Here is a 17958-nt window from a genome sequence, read left to right as displayed (position 1 = left end):
TAAAAAGCTTGGGGGGGCGGGGGAATCATAGTAAAGTCCCATGGGCGAGTAGGATCTTTGACTGGTGGACAGAGCAGAAAGGTGCCCCTGAGAAAGGCTTTACACAGTTAAGAAGAAAGAGATAAGGACTCTAATCCAAAGTGAAAGTTGGAAATAGCAGCTAGTTGAACTTTGACAGTAAAGTAGCTAGCACCATCCTTGAAAATGGAAGCCAAAACGTCTAGTAAAACTGAAACCAGGGTTGTAAAAGGATCTGTTTTTGTTCAGCCCAAAAACAAAACCTCTTCCACTTGCAAATTTTCCATGTGGAAGCCCTATGGGATGAAATCAAAATTTCTCGAATAGGGGAAGAAAGCCTGAGACATCTAGCCATCATTAGAAGTGAAGAAACCATGCAGTTAATTTCAGGCCCTGAATGTCCAGATGTGGATGCCCCAACGATGAGAGAGCAGATCTGGACTTGGATCTAACTTCATTGGGGACAAACCAGTTGAGACCAAAGAAAGGTGAACCAGATTTGTCACGGGCAAAAAGGAGTAATGAGGATTTCTTTGCATCGCAACCGGAGAGCTTTCTGTAGGAACTGGGGAATCAACAGAAGAGGGGGAAAGGCAGTGTAGACTGGAGGGCCAAGCATGAACAAGAGCGTTCCTGGGGGACTGCCCCTGAGGAGGTATCAAGGCAAAATACATGCTGCATTTTTTGTCGGATATAAAAGTATTGCAGCAAGAATGACCCCACTTCTGGAAGATCATGTCTGCCATGAACTGATTCAGGGACCACTCATGAGGCATCAGAACCACTTGGCGGAGCCTTTCAGCTAAAATGGTGAACTCCTCCTGAATGTGCATTGCTATCAGAAAGTGGTTGGCAGACATTTCTCTCAGGATAGCTGGTGCTCAGCAGACGCAGTTTTATCTGGTAAAGCAAATGATTAGAGGTATTGGGGCCAAAACTATCTCAACCTATTCTCAAACGTTAAATGGGTAAAGAGCACGAATCACTGGCTTGGAGCTGGGTGTGGAATGCCAGTGCCCAGTGGGTCACTTTTGGTAAGCATAAGTGGCACTGCAGGATGAACACTGGGTTAAGTCGCCTGACGCCAATGCTCATCAGACCCCAGAAAATGTTTTTGCTTTGCCACACACTCATTGCTTCTTAACAATGGGGTACGACTTGATCCCTCCCGATTTGTTGATATACCAAACCACTGACATGTTGTCCATTTGGATTGCAGTAGTCCCCGGAGGAAGAAAGTTGTCTAGTTCCTGCAACCCAAGAAGAACCTCTCTCATCTCGAAAATATTGACATGCAATTTGGTCTCCAGGGACATCCACGTGCCTTGGACTGTCCGGTCCGGACAATGACCCCCCCCAACCCAAATTGGGAGGCATCTGTGGTCAATGTGGCGACTGGGGAGGGAAGAATGAATAGGGGACCTTGAATGATTTCTGGGGAGTGAATCCACCAAAGTAGAGACTCCGTGCATACATGAGACAGAGGATTTTTGAGAAGCTACCACTCTACTACCAAGGTCCACTGAAGTATTCGCATAAGGAAGTGTGTCACTGGAAGGAGAGCTATGGTTGTTGCCATGGAGGCTAATGCCCTGAGAACTAGACAGGCCAGGGGTTTTTGAGCAGTCATAGATCTGGCTGATGTGAAACTTTAGATTTGATACCCTGACCATTGTAAGTTAAGCACAGGACACCCTTGTGTCTAGACAGGCCTCTATGAAATCTATGGCTTGTACTGGATCCAACTGTGACTTCTGTAAGTTGATGGTTATCCTCAGGGTTGAAGCTAAACTGAGGAATCCCTGGCCTGAAAAAGTAGATGCCTGGTTGGGGCAGTCAGGAACCAGTCATCCAAATATGGAAATATCTGATAACTTTGCAGTCAGAGATGAGCTGCAACTACTGCTAGACATTTGGTGAACACCCTGGGGGCTGTGGTGAGACCAGAACTGGCAATGACAGACTCCCAGCCTGAAACACAAAAGATACCTAGAGCGCCTATCCATTCTGATCATGGTAGTATGCATCCTTGAGGTTTATAGAGCACATCCAAACACCCATCTTTAGTGGGGGTAAGATGGACTGAATCATTACCATTCCCAACTGTGCACGCATCACTGACTCATTCAGAGAGGTCAGATCCAGGATACATCCCAAGTTCCCTGTTTTTTTTGGGCACTAAAAAAATATGGAGTAAATGCCAGATCCGACTTGATCGGGGGACCTCTTGGATGACTCTTTTTTTGCAGTACCTTTCTTATTTCCTGGGCACGTCCTCCCTCTGATTGGAACATAGAGGAAGTAAAATTTTTGTTTGGGAACGTCGGAAAAGGGAATGATGTGATCTCTGGATACGATTCCTAGCACCCATTTCTTGTTTGTGATGACCTCCTAGGCTTCTGGGTGAAAGGAGAAATGTCCCCCAACTGCTTCCAGACAAGAGCAGTCAGGCAATAGTTCAGGGTGACTGGAAAGACTTGTCTGAGGCAGGTTCCCGCGAGTCTTGATTCTGTAGACTCCTTCGGCAGTGCAGGCAACATCTCTCATTCTGACCATATTCCCCTCTGTCTCAGGGGGGAAAAAGTCTCCTCGAGTATCCTGGAAAGGACCCTGCAACTTCTGAAACTATGTCTTCTTACTTCCATGCTTGTTCCTGGAAAAGAAGGTCCATTGTTGAGTACAAAAACAGATCCCAATTGGCAGAGAGGCTCTTACCATCTTTCTCACTCTGGGTTAAAGTGCCACATACTGCAGGCCGAAACAAGGTGGAGCCATCAAAGGGGGCATTAATAAAGGACTGTTTGAAAAGCTCCACAAAATCATACAGCCTCATCCAGGCATGGTGCCATATGGCGATGCTGGAATTGGCCACCCATGAGGTACCCTATGCAGCGTGACACACAAGCTTCATGGACGCATTGGCTAAGGAGTGTTAGGTCGACAGCCTAGAGGAAAAGGACTCCCAATTCCTCGATAGGCATGGATCCTGGAACTGAGCTAGAAAAATCCCTTAACTAAGTCCTTCTGTAGCCAGGTAAAATGCGACAAATAGTTCAACGCACTAAGCGCAAAGGTAGGGGAGGTGCAGACTCTTGCCAAATCTGTCCAACGCATAGGATTCTGCATTAGGGGGGTGGGCAGATGAGCTTTACTGAGCCAGGTCCTTCTTGGTGGCTGCCACCACAACCATGGCATCCATGGGGATTCCTTTACTCCAGAAAGCTTTGTCAGCCGGAGCACTCAAAATTGTCAGTGCATCTGGGAATTGCTTCCACTGTATCCAGCTCCTTCCAGGTCCTCGATGACACCAGTTAGATGAGCGGGTTAGCTGGGGGGGACATGCAGGTAGTAGATGGGCCGGCTCTGAATGCCTCCCATAGTACTGATTCTTCTGGGTGAGGGTTTTGGGCAGACCAGCTACCCTTCTGGTAAAGGATTTCAAGTAAATCTTCCAAGGAGACCATGTCGGGTGGTGATTTGGGAGACTGTTCACCTTCCTCGAAAACTATATCTGTAGCAAGAGATTCCATAGGGAAATCCACATGCCTCCTTTTACACGGTTGCTTCCGAGGGCACTCTGAGAGGCCGTTCCAGGGAGGTGTTGGAAGAAGCTTGGGGATCCACTGAGGGAACGGTGTGTAGGCTTTCTGGGACCAGCTGTCTATGTGGCAGCTCAGAGGTCTCTGGCACAGTTCCAGAATGAGGCAGGAAAGTTCTGTCGAGATAAATGTAGAGGATCTCCTAGGAACAGACAGGACATTCTCCCACAACCTCGAAGGTGGAAGGATCCTGAACCACCTGGAGCTGCATCACTGGAGGCAACACCTCCCTGAGAGAATGGGCCTTCCCCTCTGATGGGGGAGTTGAAGCAGAGCTGTCAAAGGCTGAGGCAGATAGGGGAAGAGACTGCTCCGAAAGCTTTGGAGTGAAGGTCAACCCCCCCCCCCCCCAAAAACCAACCCTCGGTGCTACAGCTCCGAAATACTCTTGGAACCAAAGCAGGCAGAGCTAAGCAATTCAGGGAAAACAGAGGCGAAGAGGAGCTCTTATTGGCTCTGACACCCTGGCACTGGGAATCAACGGAACAGACAACTCCAAAACTAGGTGTTGAATCAGAGAAGACGCTACAAGTTAGAACTGGGAAACCCTAACAGATCCGATGTGGACAGAGTGGACACAAGCCCCATCTGGATCTGTCTCTCTAGAAATTGCCTCATGAGTTTACCAATGTCTTTAGAGGACAAACTTTGGGAACACCCAGAAGTAGTAGTTGAAGGGGGTCTGGGAGGATCTCAGTGGAGAACAGGAAGGAGCCCTAGTATGGACAGGCAAGGAAGACCCCAGCACGACACTAGGATGCAATGCAGTGGGAGCACCACTCAGCCCAGTAGCAACAGAGGATGAACACGGCAGACAGGAGCTAGTGGTCACTGAGACTGGAGCAGAGCAAGTTCCACTCCAAAAGCTTCACCTTACTCCTGGGTTGTTCCGAGGAAGACCTTGTGGAAGACAGTCTCCTGGATTCTTAGGACTCCCTGGGTTTTCTGAAGGGGACTGAGCCCCTGATGTTGAAGGTATCACTGCGGTGGCAGGAAGAGAAAGTAACCCCTTTAAATTAAGTTTACTCCTCCTGTCCACTAGAGCCCAAGGATGAAAAGCCTTGCAAACCTCACAGGAGGCATCCAGATGTTGAGGCGCCAAACAGTACACGCACTACCCTGTGGATTGTCAGATAATGGGATCTTCCGCTCACAGTAAGTGCACTTAAATTCTAATGGCTTTTGAACGGCCATGAGGAAGAGAGAAAGCAAAGAAAAGGCAGAATTGGAGGTTTTTTTTTAAACCTGATGGACAGAAACCTGAAAAACTAGACAGGGAACTAGAGAAGAACAGATGAGAGACAGGTACGGAAAGAAACAATAAGCAGAAAACACTAACTCACAGAGAAGCGCAAGCCAAGGAACTCTATGTGAACTCTAAGCGTGGTAAATGAGATCTGAGGTAGTGTGGGAGACAGGCATTATGGGTAGGGAGGAGGAGCTCAAGTCAGGAGTATCGAACTAGAAGGTGGCAGCTGGTCTGTTCTGAGCCTCAGAACTGTACTCCCACAGGTTAATGGAATGAAGTGGACATCATCATATCTACATTTTAAAAATGTGACAGAATAGTCCAATTTTTGATATTGCTTTTTTTTTTTCCATGAACTTTTTCATTGTTTGGAGATCTCTTCCACTTGCCCATTATTTTGCAGATAATGTAAAATGGACATTATATGTGAATCTCGCTTAAGCACAAACTTTCTGAATTCCTGACTCTTCTGTTGCAGATCTCTGTCATACATTACAAATTCAGGTGACCTCTATTGAGGATACAGACTTTAAATGCACTAATCAGACCAGCACTTTTGCCTGCCAGTTTAATTTCAGGGAGCTTGGAAAAATGAGTTTGATGGCATCTATAAACTGGAACTCATCTGTGCCCACTCTGCTCAACAGATGAAGATGGCCTTTATTACCAAGATAAGCACATAGTTTATTAGTTAGCTTAGGTATTGCAAGTGTCATGACTGCAATATGTGATCTATTTAGACTGATATTTAAAGTCAATACACTGCATCTCTTCCACTTTCTTTACGCTGTATCCTTTCCAGATGTGGTTCATGTATCCACTCAAACATCTCTCAGCTAGCTTGGAACACTTACTCTGTTAGACCTCAGCATTAAGCTGTGGTACCATATTGTTCCTTCCCCAAAACAAAACAAAGAGAAATTCTTACCTTATTAATGATTTTTGCTAATGTTAATCTTTTCATGTAATTTCTTTCAGTGGCTATAATTCTATGTCACACACCAGTACCTCTGAAATTATTTCACTTTTTTCTTTTGAACACTGCAACTGCAGTATTACTCATAGTATCTTACTTGTCCTTCATACCTTTTTTTGGTGATTAAGGTCTGCACAACATATCTGCTACTTGAGGTCTTTAGTTTGCATTTCATATTTAGATCAGACTTTTGTAGAATAAAGTAACATATGCAACCTCAGATGCTTTGTACAAATATTTTCTGAATATACCTTATAAAGTTTTGTCTACGTCCACCTGAACTTCTTTACCATAGGAATTCACTGAATTTCTCATGTTGAAACAGTAGTACTATACAATTCATTTTCTATTGGAGCATCAGTTAGTGTTCTTGTCCTATAGGTAAATTAGTCTATTCTCGTGAAGGAACACAAGTACCAGTCTGACTGCCATCTACTTGCAGTTCAACTGCCTTATTCATATCATAGTACTTTTAATGATGGTGTATCGGTGATTACTTTCTTACGCATTTTAAACCGCTCTTCCCTTCATAGCTCCCTTTCTCAGGCTACAAACTGCTTCAACAGCTTTCTTGGAGTCACAGATATTTTAAATACACTAGATACAAACTTTACAACACACTGCATCATTCCAAGAAATCTCTAATGTCTGCTTATCTTCTGCCTTTTGCAGACACTTTTTCATTTTCATTAATTTCTAGTTAATTATACTTCCAAGAGCTAAAGATATTTTGAGCATGAACCACAGTCAGAGCATCTGGCAGTACCTATATCGAATTCTGGTAAATTTTAAGACACAGTCTTGTACTTCTTATTTTTATAATAATGCCAGTAGCTTCTGACCCAATGGCTTTACTTGGTGTCATGAATATGTTAACTTACTGGCACCTACAGTGCCATCCATGGAATTCTCTGCTCCGCGCATGTTAACACAAACTCTAAAATGAAAGCCTTCCTTCCCATACCTACAGCAACACTGAGCATGTCCAGTTAGAATTTTAAATATTTCCCTCATCTTAGCAGTAGAGATGCACAATCATGGTGGCTAAATGCCATGATTGTGCAGCTTTAACAGCAAACACTAAAAACAAAGATGCCATTAAAAAACAATCAACTAAAAAGGATTTTTATTACCGTTATTTAATTTCATCTGGTTGATCCTCAGTAACCACAAAAATGCAAGTCGGAAGACCCTGATTAACATGGCCTCTGAATCAGAAACTCCAGGAAAGACGTGAAAAGTCCAGCTCAGAGCAGCCATGAGTAAAAGATGAGAAGCAATGACAGAAGGATGCCCCCTTTTATATGGCACTACAGCATATAAGCATCACTTCACAAGAGAGAAGGAAGGTCCCTTGCTCCTCTTGCTCATTTACGTATCACACTAGACTGGTTGACTGAATGGCAGTGAGGCCTGTAAAGCAGCTCTTACCCCAAGACATCTGGGGTTAGAAGTACTGATCTGAGCTCTAAATTATTTATCTGGAGCCTCCCCAAGAGATCCTGTTCCCAGCAATGAGTGGGAATCTAGTGGACTCCCCAGTTCAAAAGCAATGCATCTATCAAAACATACGGCATATTTGACTGCAGGAAGGCTAGAATCTCCAGAGGACTGATGGGAGCCTTCCAATACTTGAGGGCTAAAGGGTCTGGCAATTAATACAGAAGATTAAGGTTATGACCTATTAATGCCTGCTTACTGTGGTTAAGAGTTTGATTCCCTCAGCCTCAACTTCCCTACTGTGCAAGTCATTTAACCAGACAGTACTCTCAGGCAGAGTCTGAAATATGACCCATCTGGATCAGTGCTCCACCATGACTAACAGATACAATTAAACAAACAAAAGGGTCACATTAACAGCAAGTTTGAGTGTCACAGCTCTGAAATCAATGACACCTGACTGCCCACTAAAACACCCAAATTGATACATTTTTATACTGAAGGGATAACCACAAATAAGCAGCCAAAGAGGCTCGTGTAAATTCCAAATTAGTGATGTAACAAAAAGTGATCCATCATTTCCAGTAAGCACTCTGTGGGACCAGTGGCACCATCTTATGCAGGATGACAATTACCTGGAACAGTGTAATGGTTCAGCTGTCGAAGACCACAATGTTGCAAAGAATATTCATCCCCTTCAGGATCAGGAAGAGGTGGGAGAAAAATTCCCACCATGTTCTAAGACTGGTGCATCTTGCATAGCCCCCTTCAGGAGGAGAATCTGGGCCTATCAAAAAAAGCTCTGCTGAACCAAAATGACCAATCATAGTAGTTTTCTGAGAGAGGAATGATGAGTGCCACGATGCAAAAGAAGGTGACCATGCCTACAACAGATGGAAACGTTTCAATAGTGCTTCAAACTAGGCAATTTTGGAGAATTGTTCCACCCACAGAGAACCCAAAACATATGCTTGAACCACCACAGGGCAGCCGGAGGACTCATTGAACTGGCCAGCTTCACTGACACCAGAGGAAACAAGACCATATGACAAGACAGGGCCTTCCAAAGACCCCTAAGGAAGACTCCTCCTCTACTGGGGTTGTCGAAGTCTAGCAGAGAAAGAATTGCAAGTTATAGGCAAAGAATTCAGAAAGGCCCTACTGGGAGACGACGGTCTGCTTCCTCCTCAGATAGTCACTGACCAGGTCCTGAGCTACTTGACCAGAGTACTGTAGCCATGCCATCCTGGGCTAACATGCACCTAAGCCTACTGCTCTACATAACTCATCACAGAAGTCAAAACTGCAGAAGGACAAAAGATATCCCAAACTGGATGCTGCAGAAACAGTGTCAAATATCCTACTTAAGCTCAAACTCCAAGGGATTGTTGAGGTTATCCAGTACTTTTGTCATTTTGTAGAACTGGAAGTGAGGTAGGTGACATGAACAGATGATGGCCTCTAATCCCAACACAGGAAAGTAGAAAACTTTCTTCTTGCACTTGAGGTTTACATAATTCTTATTCACTGGCAAAGTAGCAAAATCCTATGGTCTCAGAGTTAAACTGGACTGAAGAAAATACAGCAATGTATTGGTTTAACTGTTAAGGATATTGGCCTTACGGAGGGCAATTTGGAAGCAGAGTACTTCCAGACAGCTAAACATGCACAAAAAGCAAAAAATCTCAAGGCTCCTCAGCTCCCTCCCCAAAGAAATGCTGCAGGTACACTGCAGGCAAGAAAAGGGGCCTGAAAACAGTCTAAGCTGTTTCTCATAAGGGCATTTCCAAAGGAAAAGTAATCTGAAAACGTGGAAGCAGGGAGTGGGGCTCATTCATCTGTTTCTCAAGACAGTGGCTTCAAGAGCCTTGTATTTATTTACAAATACTGGAGGCAAGAGTGCTACGATCTCTGCTACTTCTTGGTACATGAAAGATCAATTAACAGGTACACGGAGACTGGGAACCAGTACTGGATCACACACTAGCCAAAGGCAGCATGACATAGGGAGAGGCCAGTGTATTACATGTATCTGGCTTCAGAAAGAACAATGATACTGTGCATCAAGCTCCAAAAGACAAAATATCTGCTTGATCCAGGCCTTAAGATAAGAAGCTTGTCAGAGGAAGACCATTTGGACCCCTCCTTTAATGTGGACTAAAAGGCTGGTGCAGGACTATGAGCCAACCCCAGAAAGAGTATCATCTCCAGAGCACCCATGATCTAGCTCTAGATGAAAAGAAAAAAAAATAATGAAACTAAACTGCTATGCAGTGCAAACAACTTTCAATTATCTGGGACAAAACAAGCTTTGAAACTCCCTTCCCAATTATACCACACCCAAGTAAATACCATGACGAATGTGATACAGAAATCAGGTTTGTATGAGTTAGGCTGCACTGTGAAGGAATCGCATGTCAAACTGAAAGAAAACCTTCCATCAGAAGTCAAATATCCAGTTCTTTCTGCATTCTACCCAAAAGCAACTTGATCCATTAAAGTTCATTTCATTCACATTTTTAGCAATATTTTCAGTACACTTACATTTTTCATAGCACACTTCTACAATACGAAATATGTGATGGCATATGACTTTAGTGGATAAACATCTTAAAAATTAATTTCTTTACAAAAAAAATAATTGCTCAATAACTAAAAAAGCTAGGCTTACTCTGCCACTGATTAAGAAAGGGGAGGTCACACAGGTCAACAACTGCATGAAAGACTTAAACTACCTGCATAATAGCAATGAACTGGTTTTCATTTTCCATCTGCTCTTCAGCTGTCCCTCGATGGACACTGGCAAGGACTGTTGACTTGAAAAAGTATCGCCAGTTGTGATGCAGAACCTCATACAACAGCTCAAACAGTTCTGCTTTGACATCAGGAGATGGACGCTAACAAAAAAGTGCAAACAGAAAGCATATTAACTGCCACAATACATACAGGGGAGCGGTGATTGCAGAAAATACATAAATTATGCATTTCTTGATAACCAATGTCACTACCTAAATTCACAATAAAGGAATCTGTGTAAGTGGTAACTATCACAACAAAAGATGTTCTAACTGATCACTGCTGCAGCAGCCTGAGATATTTGGGTTAGATCCTGCTAAGGATAGGACCAACCGGCCAACTTTACAAAGATTAAGGGTGCTTTCCATGTGCTCTAACCACCAGGAACTTGAGTAGAGCTCCATTTAAAATGCAGTCAGAGCACCAAAAAGCTTCAAAGCTTCCTTGCCTCAAGAAGCGAGGCTACAGCCCTGAAAGGTAAACACTATGAAAACAATAAATAAAACATATACATACACATAAAAACATACACACGTGGAGTATACACATCCGCACCACGGGAAAAACAGATAAGGTGCTAGAAGAGGAATGATGGGAGGGGATGGCTACTGCATCAGTGATCAGTTCGAACATCTACTGCTATGGGATATTCCACTTACAAAACTGTACTATGTTAAATACTATAACTGTTGCAGTAGCCTAAGCTATTTGTATAGACTACCGCAGCTTAGAAAAATAGAGAGGAGGAAGATATTTATGAATGCAGAAGCCCATGGAAAATAGTCCTAGAAATGTTAGCTCTAGACCTAGAAAACTAATTCAGTCTACAGTTATGTGCAAAATTATGAACAGAGGACCAACTTGCAGCCTCTAGAAAACTTAAATGTCCACTTTTCAAAGAACTACAGAAGACAAGGCCCTACCCTACTTGGAACTGACTTATGGTGAAAATAGCAGAAGAAATAGCATAGGATAACCATTACAAATTGCCTGCTTTGATAATGGTTGTCTTACCATCACAGGAAACAAATAGCTGATCAGCCTTCCTGAATGATTTTATTATGTGCATGAGATGCCTTTGGGTATCTGGAGTGAGTAAGAATTGTCTCCCTTGATTTATTTGCATTTGTTTACTGGGAAAGTCCACTAGACTGAAGTGAGCCCATTTTCAGGAGAGGCCCAGGGAGAAAAGCTGCACATCAACACATACATATAATAGAAAATTCATAGTTAAATGAACAAAGTATTGGTTCAGTACATTACTTGGAGTACATAAAGGGTATGCAAATACAGTTAAGCAAGGGTAGAAGCTAAATATTAGCAACTACATTAATGATAGTACAATATACATACAAGATGTCACATTTAGGTATACTAAAAAAACACGTTGATAATTTAATATTCTTACTACATTACTTAACACTAAAAGATTTGTTCTGCAGGATGTATCATAAAAAATAAGGCATGAGAGTACATGTCAATCATACAAGTCAGTAGTACAACTTAGGAGAGCATGTCAGGTAAGTACATCAATAAGGTAAGCCTAGATGATCATTCTTATGATGCTCATATTAGTAGGTAGAAAAGATCAGGCTAAAAGAAGAAAGTCAATAAAGGTGAAAGTAGTTATGAGTCTGGGGAATCAGGATTTGGGAGGTTGAGAATTGGAGTTTGTGCAGTGCCATAGAGTGGAGAGGTGTTGCTGTAGAGACTTTTTGAAAGCAGCTTTACTGGTGGTCCTAATAGTTAATGAGGCTACATTCCACTGTTTGGCAATAGAGAAAGAGCAGAGTATTTGGCCAACTGGAAGTTTTGGTTTTTCGACTTGCAAAAGGTGGTTTTCAAATCAGAGAGGTCTGTTTGGGTGATAGTAAGTACAGAAGTAAGGGCTGGGTAGTCTGATGGTTTGCTGATTGTGTACTGTACTTAATTATAAGTATGTAAGGTAATGTGGGAGTTTGAGCGAATTCAGTAAGTGTAAGGAGGAGCAGTGATGGGAGGAATATTTTGCATTAGTTGCGAACTTGGCAATTTGATTGTAGCAGGTCTCAAACATGGTTTTCAAAGCGGACTGGATACTGGCAAGGAGAGGATCACCATATAGTAGAGAAGGGCACAAACACAACAATCGGAGCCGACCTCTCACGAAAATAACTATTTCAAGGACATAAAGTATACAAACGGCCAGTAAGCACTTTCACGTTTAGATAAACGCTTCAGACTTGACTGCCATCTTATTTAAAATACATTTTATAGAGTTAAAGAGCCAATCACATGTCGCTTCATCTCTTCATTAATCAAATACATAAGTGGCTGACTTGATTAATAAAACATAACTTGTATTCCTAAAATACTCAAAGAGTGAAATACATATGTATTCATATATAAATATAAATACAATATACCTGAATGCATGTAAAAATAACAGTAGTATGGATACATACAACTATGTAGAAACTATACTAAACAACTTACATAAACTAATGAATAAATAATCTCTCATAAAAATGATCTATCTTACTACATTACCATGCTATCATATAATGAGAAGTTATGTACCTACCATAACATTCCATGTTAGTTGTCTTCTCTCGCCTTCTTTCTTGCTTGATGGGTTCGGAGCCGATCCTCGGCTCCGACTCGGCACCTTGCTAAGCTCGAGAGTCACTTTTACCAGCTCGAGGCAGCCCCATATCCCATGATGCAAGGCGGTAAGTACCCAGATCTCGTTTGAGGACTATAGGCAATAACACCTAGCATAAATACTTCCAAAAAGGAAGAAAGAAGGAGAGAAAAAATCCTGAAGGATGGTAGGAGGACCAGCACTGTATGGTCTTCAGAAGCATACTACCTTGTAGAGAGAAAGGTCTGTCCAGGCCAGGGGGAAGGAGGGAGGGTCGCAAGAAAGAAGGCGAGAGAAGACAACTAACATGGAACGTTATGGTAGGTACATAACTTCTCAATGTTAAGTTGTCAATCTCGCCTTCATTCTTGCTTGATGGGACTGCGTCCCTAGCACCTCTATCCTGGGTGGCTCAATGGAACAGACTCTTGAGAACTGTAGAGCCAAAACTGGCTCTGTCCCTGGAGGCCAAATCCAATTTGTAATGGGAAACAAAGGTATGAGGAGTGGCCCAAGTGGCTGCTGCACAAATAGTGTCTAATGGAAGTCTAGCTTGAAAAGCTGTGGAAGTGGCTAAGCTTCTGGTTGAATGCGCTTTAGGTTTCGAGCACAGCTGTTTTCCCCTGAGCTGATAAATTTCAGAGATGACAGAAGAAAGCCATCTAGATAAGGTCACTTTTGAGACAGGAAGGCCTTTCTTGTTATCAGCATAAGAAACAAAGAGCTGATCGGATTTCCTGAATTGTTTTGTTCTATCCAAATAATATCGGAGTTGGCGGTGAACATCAAGATAATGTAATTTTTGAGTAGTTTGGGAAAAATACAGGAAGATCAATAGCCTGATTCAAATAAGTCTTTGAGGCGACCTTAGTCAAAAAGGTCGGATTAGTTCTCAATGATACTCTGTCTTTGTGGAAGACTAAATAGGGGGGGCGAACAGATAGAGCATGAAGTTCAGACACCCTCCTAGCCGATGTAATAGCAACCAGGAATAAAGTTTTCCATGAAAGAAATTTCAGGGAACATGAAACAGCTGGCTCGAAGGGAGGAAGAATCAAGGATGTCAGCACCAAATTTAGGTCCCATTGGGGAGGAGGACTCCTGATTGGAGGTTTCAGGAGAAAAATTCCTTTTAAGAAGGCTCTACAAAGCCTGTGGGACAATGTTGTGATCTGTGAACCCGACATGAAAGTTCGAGATAGCAGCCAACTGAATTTTGACCGTGGAAGAAGAGGAGCCCGCGTGAAAGATTTCCGCTAAGAAATCCAAGACTGCTTGTACTGGAGCAGTAAAGGGATCAATATTTTTAGCTTTTGCCCAACAAGAAAAACGTTTCCATTTGCTAGTATAAATCCTCCTAGTGGATGATTTCAGGGAAGCTACTATGATGTCTCTAACAGGATTAGAGATCATAGGAAGCCTGGCTAAGGAAGGAAGTGGAGCAACCATGCTGTGAGGTTGAGAGAAGGGATAGACCGGTGCAGCTGACCCGACTGGTGAATCAGAAGGTCTGGCACTAGGTCCAGATGCCACGGCTGCACCAAAAGGTGACGATGGAGGAACGGAAACCAAATTTGTCGAGGCCAATAAGGAGCAATGAGAATCATTTTGGCTCTCAAAACGGTGGCTTTCTGGATTACTTGAGGAATAAGCGGAAAGGGAGGAAAGGCATAAAGAAGTCCCTGGGGCCAATCCTGGGTCAGAGCGTCTCTGGGGGGATGGCCTGGCAGTGGGAAGAGAGAGAAGAAGTCTGGGCATTTGCTGTTTTGGGGAGTAGCAAAATGATCGCAACATGGGCGGCCCCATTCTAGAAAAATCTCCTCCACTATAGATTGTTTGAGACCACTCGTGAGGCATGAGAATAGCTCTGCTCAATCTGTCCGCTAAAATGTTGGTTTTCCCAGGGATATGCGTTGCTACCAGAAACCGATGAGAGGAGATCGCCCATTGCCAAAGTCTGAGCGCTTCTCGACACAAGGGTTAGGACTTGGTTCCGCCCTGTTTGTTGATATACCATACTACAGACATGTTGTCTGTGTGGACTGCAATTGTCCCCAAGGGAAGAAAGTCGTTGAGGGCTTGCAACGTTAAAAGCACTGCTCTCATCTCTAGGACATTTATGTGCAGGTGGTATTCGAACGGCTGCCACGTCCCATGAACCATCCTGCCCTGATAATGCCCCCCCCCACCCGATCAGGGAGGCGTCTGCAGTGAGAGTGGCTACCGGGGCTGGGGGCACAAAGGGTCTGCCTTGGTGAGTCTGGGGAGAAGTAATCCACCAAGAAAGATGATTCTTGCAAATCTGTGTCACCAGTATTTGGTGACGCATCGGAAGTTGTTGGTAAGACCACTGAGTGAACAACATCCACTGAAGAAGGCGCATATAGAAGCGGGCCAGGGGAAGAAGGGTAATGGCCGCAGCCATGAGGCCCAACACCTTTAGAACCATTCTGGCTTGTACTTTCTTGCTGGCTAGGATGATTCTCACGTGACTTTGTATATCTGAGATTCTTTGGTCTGTGAGGGTAGCTGACATCCGAACAGTGTTTAAGTTTGCGCCTATGAAAGTAATAGACTGGCAGGGCAATAAGGAGGATTTTATGAGTTGATCGAGATGCCCAATTGAGTGCAAAGATTTATTGTATAATACCTGGCTTGAAGAAGCTGATGCCTGGTGGTGGCTGAAAGGAGCCAGTCGTCGAGATACGGAAACACCTGGAATCCTTGACGTCTCAGGTGAGCCGTGACCACTGCCATACATTTGGTGAACACTCTGGGGGCTGTAGTGAGACCAAAGGGCAGGGCTCTGAATTGGAAATGACTGGACCCCAGCCGAAAGCGGAGAAACCTTCTGGAGCGTCTGTGAATTTTTATGTGATAGTACGCATCCTGAAGATCTATTGAGCACATCCAGTTGTCCTTCTGTAAGAAGGGCAGAATTGACTGAAGTGTGACCATTCGGAATCTTGTCTTTCTCACAGACTTGTTGAGTCTGCTGAGATCCAATATTGGTCTCCAGTCTCCCGTCTTTTTGGGGACCAAAAAGAACCTTGAGTAGATTCCGGGCTCTGAATGGTCTGTTGTAACTGGCTGAATGGCTCTTTTTTGTAGAAGTTTTAATACTTCTAACTGCAATTTCCCTTAGACCGGGTGGTACATCTGGAAGGGAATTTGAGTGAGAGAAAGGAGTTTCTTCGAAGGGAATTTTGTAACCCTCGGATATGATCGACTGTACCCATCTGTCTTGAGTGAGGGAAAGCCAGGCTTCTGGGTACAGCGATAGTCTTCCCCCGACTGCCTCCAAGGATGGACAGTCGGGCAACATCTCAGGGATGCTGAAAGGGCTTGTCAGAGAGGCTCTCTGCTTCCCTGGTTTTGTGGACCCCCTCTGCCTCTAGAGCGGCGTCTGTTATTGTTACCCCCTCTGCCTCTAGGGGTAAACTGACCACGTGTATCCGGCGTGACTCCTTGGGATTTGCGGAACCACATTTTGCCACCTTTCTGTCCTTTAGGGTAAGGTCTAGAAGGGGTGGAAAAACGGACCCCTACGGCAGAGAGTCTTGCCGTCCTGCTCACACCTGGTCAATGTTTCCTTCACTTGAGGGCCAAACAAAGCTGACCCATCAAAGGGAGAGTTTGTGAAGGACGCCTTAAAGGGATCTGCAAAATTACAGAGCCGCATCCAGGCTTGGCGTCCAAGAGCCACACCTGTACCTGCGGCTCTACTCGCTCCATCTGCTGCATATATCAGTCGCATGGAGGAGTTAGCAATAGAATTAAGGGTTCCTAGCTGCGAAGCAATTTTTTCTTGAGCCCCTGCAGCTGTGGGATCCTGTACTACTTCACCTAGCTCCTTAAGAATGTCCCTTTGGAGTCTGGTGAAGTGACATAAGTAGTTCAGCGAGCGCATAGCAAAGGTCGCTGAAGAGAACATCCGCTTACCATACCTATCCATGGTCCTAGAGTCCTTATTAGGAGGATGAACAGGTACGGAAGGATCTGCAAGCTCCTTCTTAGTGGCAGCCGCCACCACCATGGCATCAGCAGGGACACCTTTAGTAAGGAATTGCTTGTCTGACGGGGCAGTAATAAATTTAGATGGCCTCCTAGGAACTGGCTCTGCAGAGTCAGGAACAGCCCAAGCCTTTCGAGCAATAACCTGCATAAGGGGGTCGAAAGGTGGAGACACCCAGGAGGTGGAGGGCCGAGATCCAAACGCCTCCAGGTATACCGACTCATCCTCAGAGGGATTACTGGAGGGCCAGTTTCCCCTCTGTTTAAGGAGTTCTAGGATGTCTGAAAAGGAGACATCCTCAGAGGGGGATCTTGGGGATCCCTCCGACTCATCTAAGTCGGTATCTGAAGTGATAGACTCGGGGGAGTCTACGTGTTTCCTCTTACAAGTCCTCTTGCGCGGAGGATCCCCTGACTGATCAGGAGAATCCTCGGAAGAGGGGGTTCTTCCCAGTGGGGAAACCTGAGGCGGAGGATCTCTGGGTCCGGGAGCAAGAGAGATGGCAGAGATGTCGAGAGGCACCGTAGAGGGAGGAGCTAAGGGAACAGACTGCTGGCTGAGTCCAGTGGCCAGCACACTCTTATCACCTCGAAGGCTCCCCTCCCAGGGAGGTCCGAGAGAACCCGTTCCGAAGAAACAGGAACTCCAGGGCCCACTGAAAGGGAAGGCTCCGAGGCAGATGTCGGAGCAGAGCTCACCAAGGCCGAGGCTCCAAGGGGAAGAGTGGGGTCGGACAAGGGTCCGATGCCACTCACCCCCTCGGAGGAGATCAGGGAAGCCCGACCACCGAATCCCTCTAAGGAAGGTCTCGAAGAGGAGATAAGAGTAGAGGCTGAGGGAGCAGAAGGGGGGGGGGGGTATCTGTCCCTCAGCCATAGCAGAAACTATTCCCGAAGACTCCAGCTCCAAACTCTGTGGTAGAGTCGAAGGAGGAACTGCAAGGGGGTGTGGACTAATAGTCGTCTGTTGAGACGGACTATGTAACATCTGGGCCTGTGCCTGTGATTTTAATAATCTACTGACCACCCTCTCTAAATCATGGTCAGAAAGCCTGGATGACCTAGATGATCGGCTCCGATGGCTCCGTTCCGAGAGGAGAGGAGAGGCTGGAGCCGAGAGTATCGGTTCCAAGGAAGGGGACCTGGACCTCTTCCTCGAAGGAACCATCGGAGCCGACGAAACCATGGATGCCGGAGCCGACAACTTTTCGGCACCGACAGAAGGTCTCGCTGCATCGGCTCC

At 44.8% G+C, this 17958-nt stretch overlaps 1 protein-coding gene across 1 annotated transcript in view; it reads right to left on the bottom strand.

Annotated features, from left to right (window-relative positions):
• Positions 1-17958, bottom strand: part of XPO6 (exportin 6) — a gene marked incomplete in the record, with an annotated part of 1798279 nt that overhangs the window by 213894 nt on the left and 1566427 nt on the right. Inside the window, 1 exon segment of the mRNA XM_044089811.1 lies at positions 10018-10179. Coding sequence (XP_043945746.1) covers positions 10018-10179 — 162 coding nt within the window.

This window comes from Protopterus annectens, chromosome 12.part0, assembly GCF_019279795.1.
Source record: "Protopterus annectens isolate FY-2018-M chromosome 12.part0, PAN1.0, whole genome shotgun sequence".
Classification (NCBI taxonomy): domain Eukaryota; kingdom Metazoa; phylum Chordata; order Ceratodontiformes; family Protopteridae; genus Protopterus; species Protopterus annectens.
Note: the sequence above shows the minus strand (reverse complement) of the source record. Positions and strands in the feature narration are given on the sequence as shown.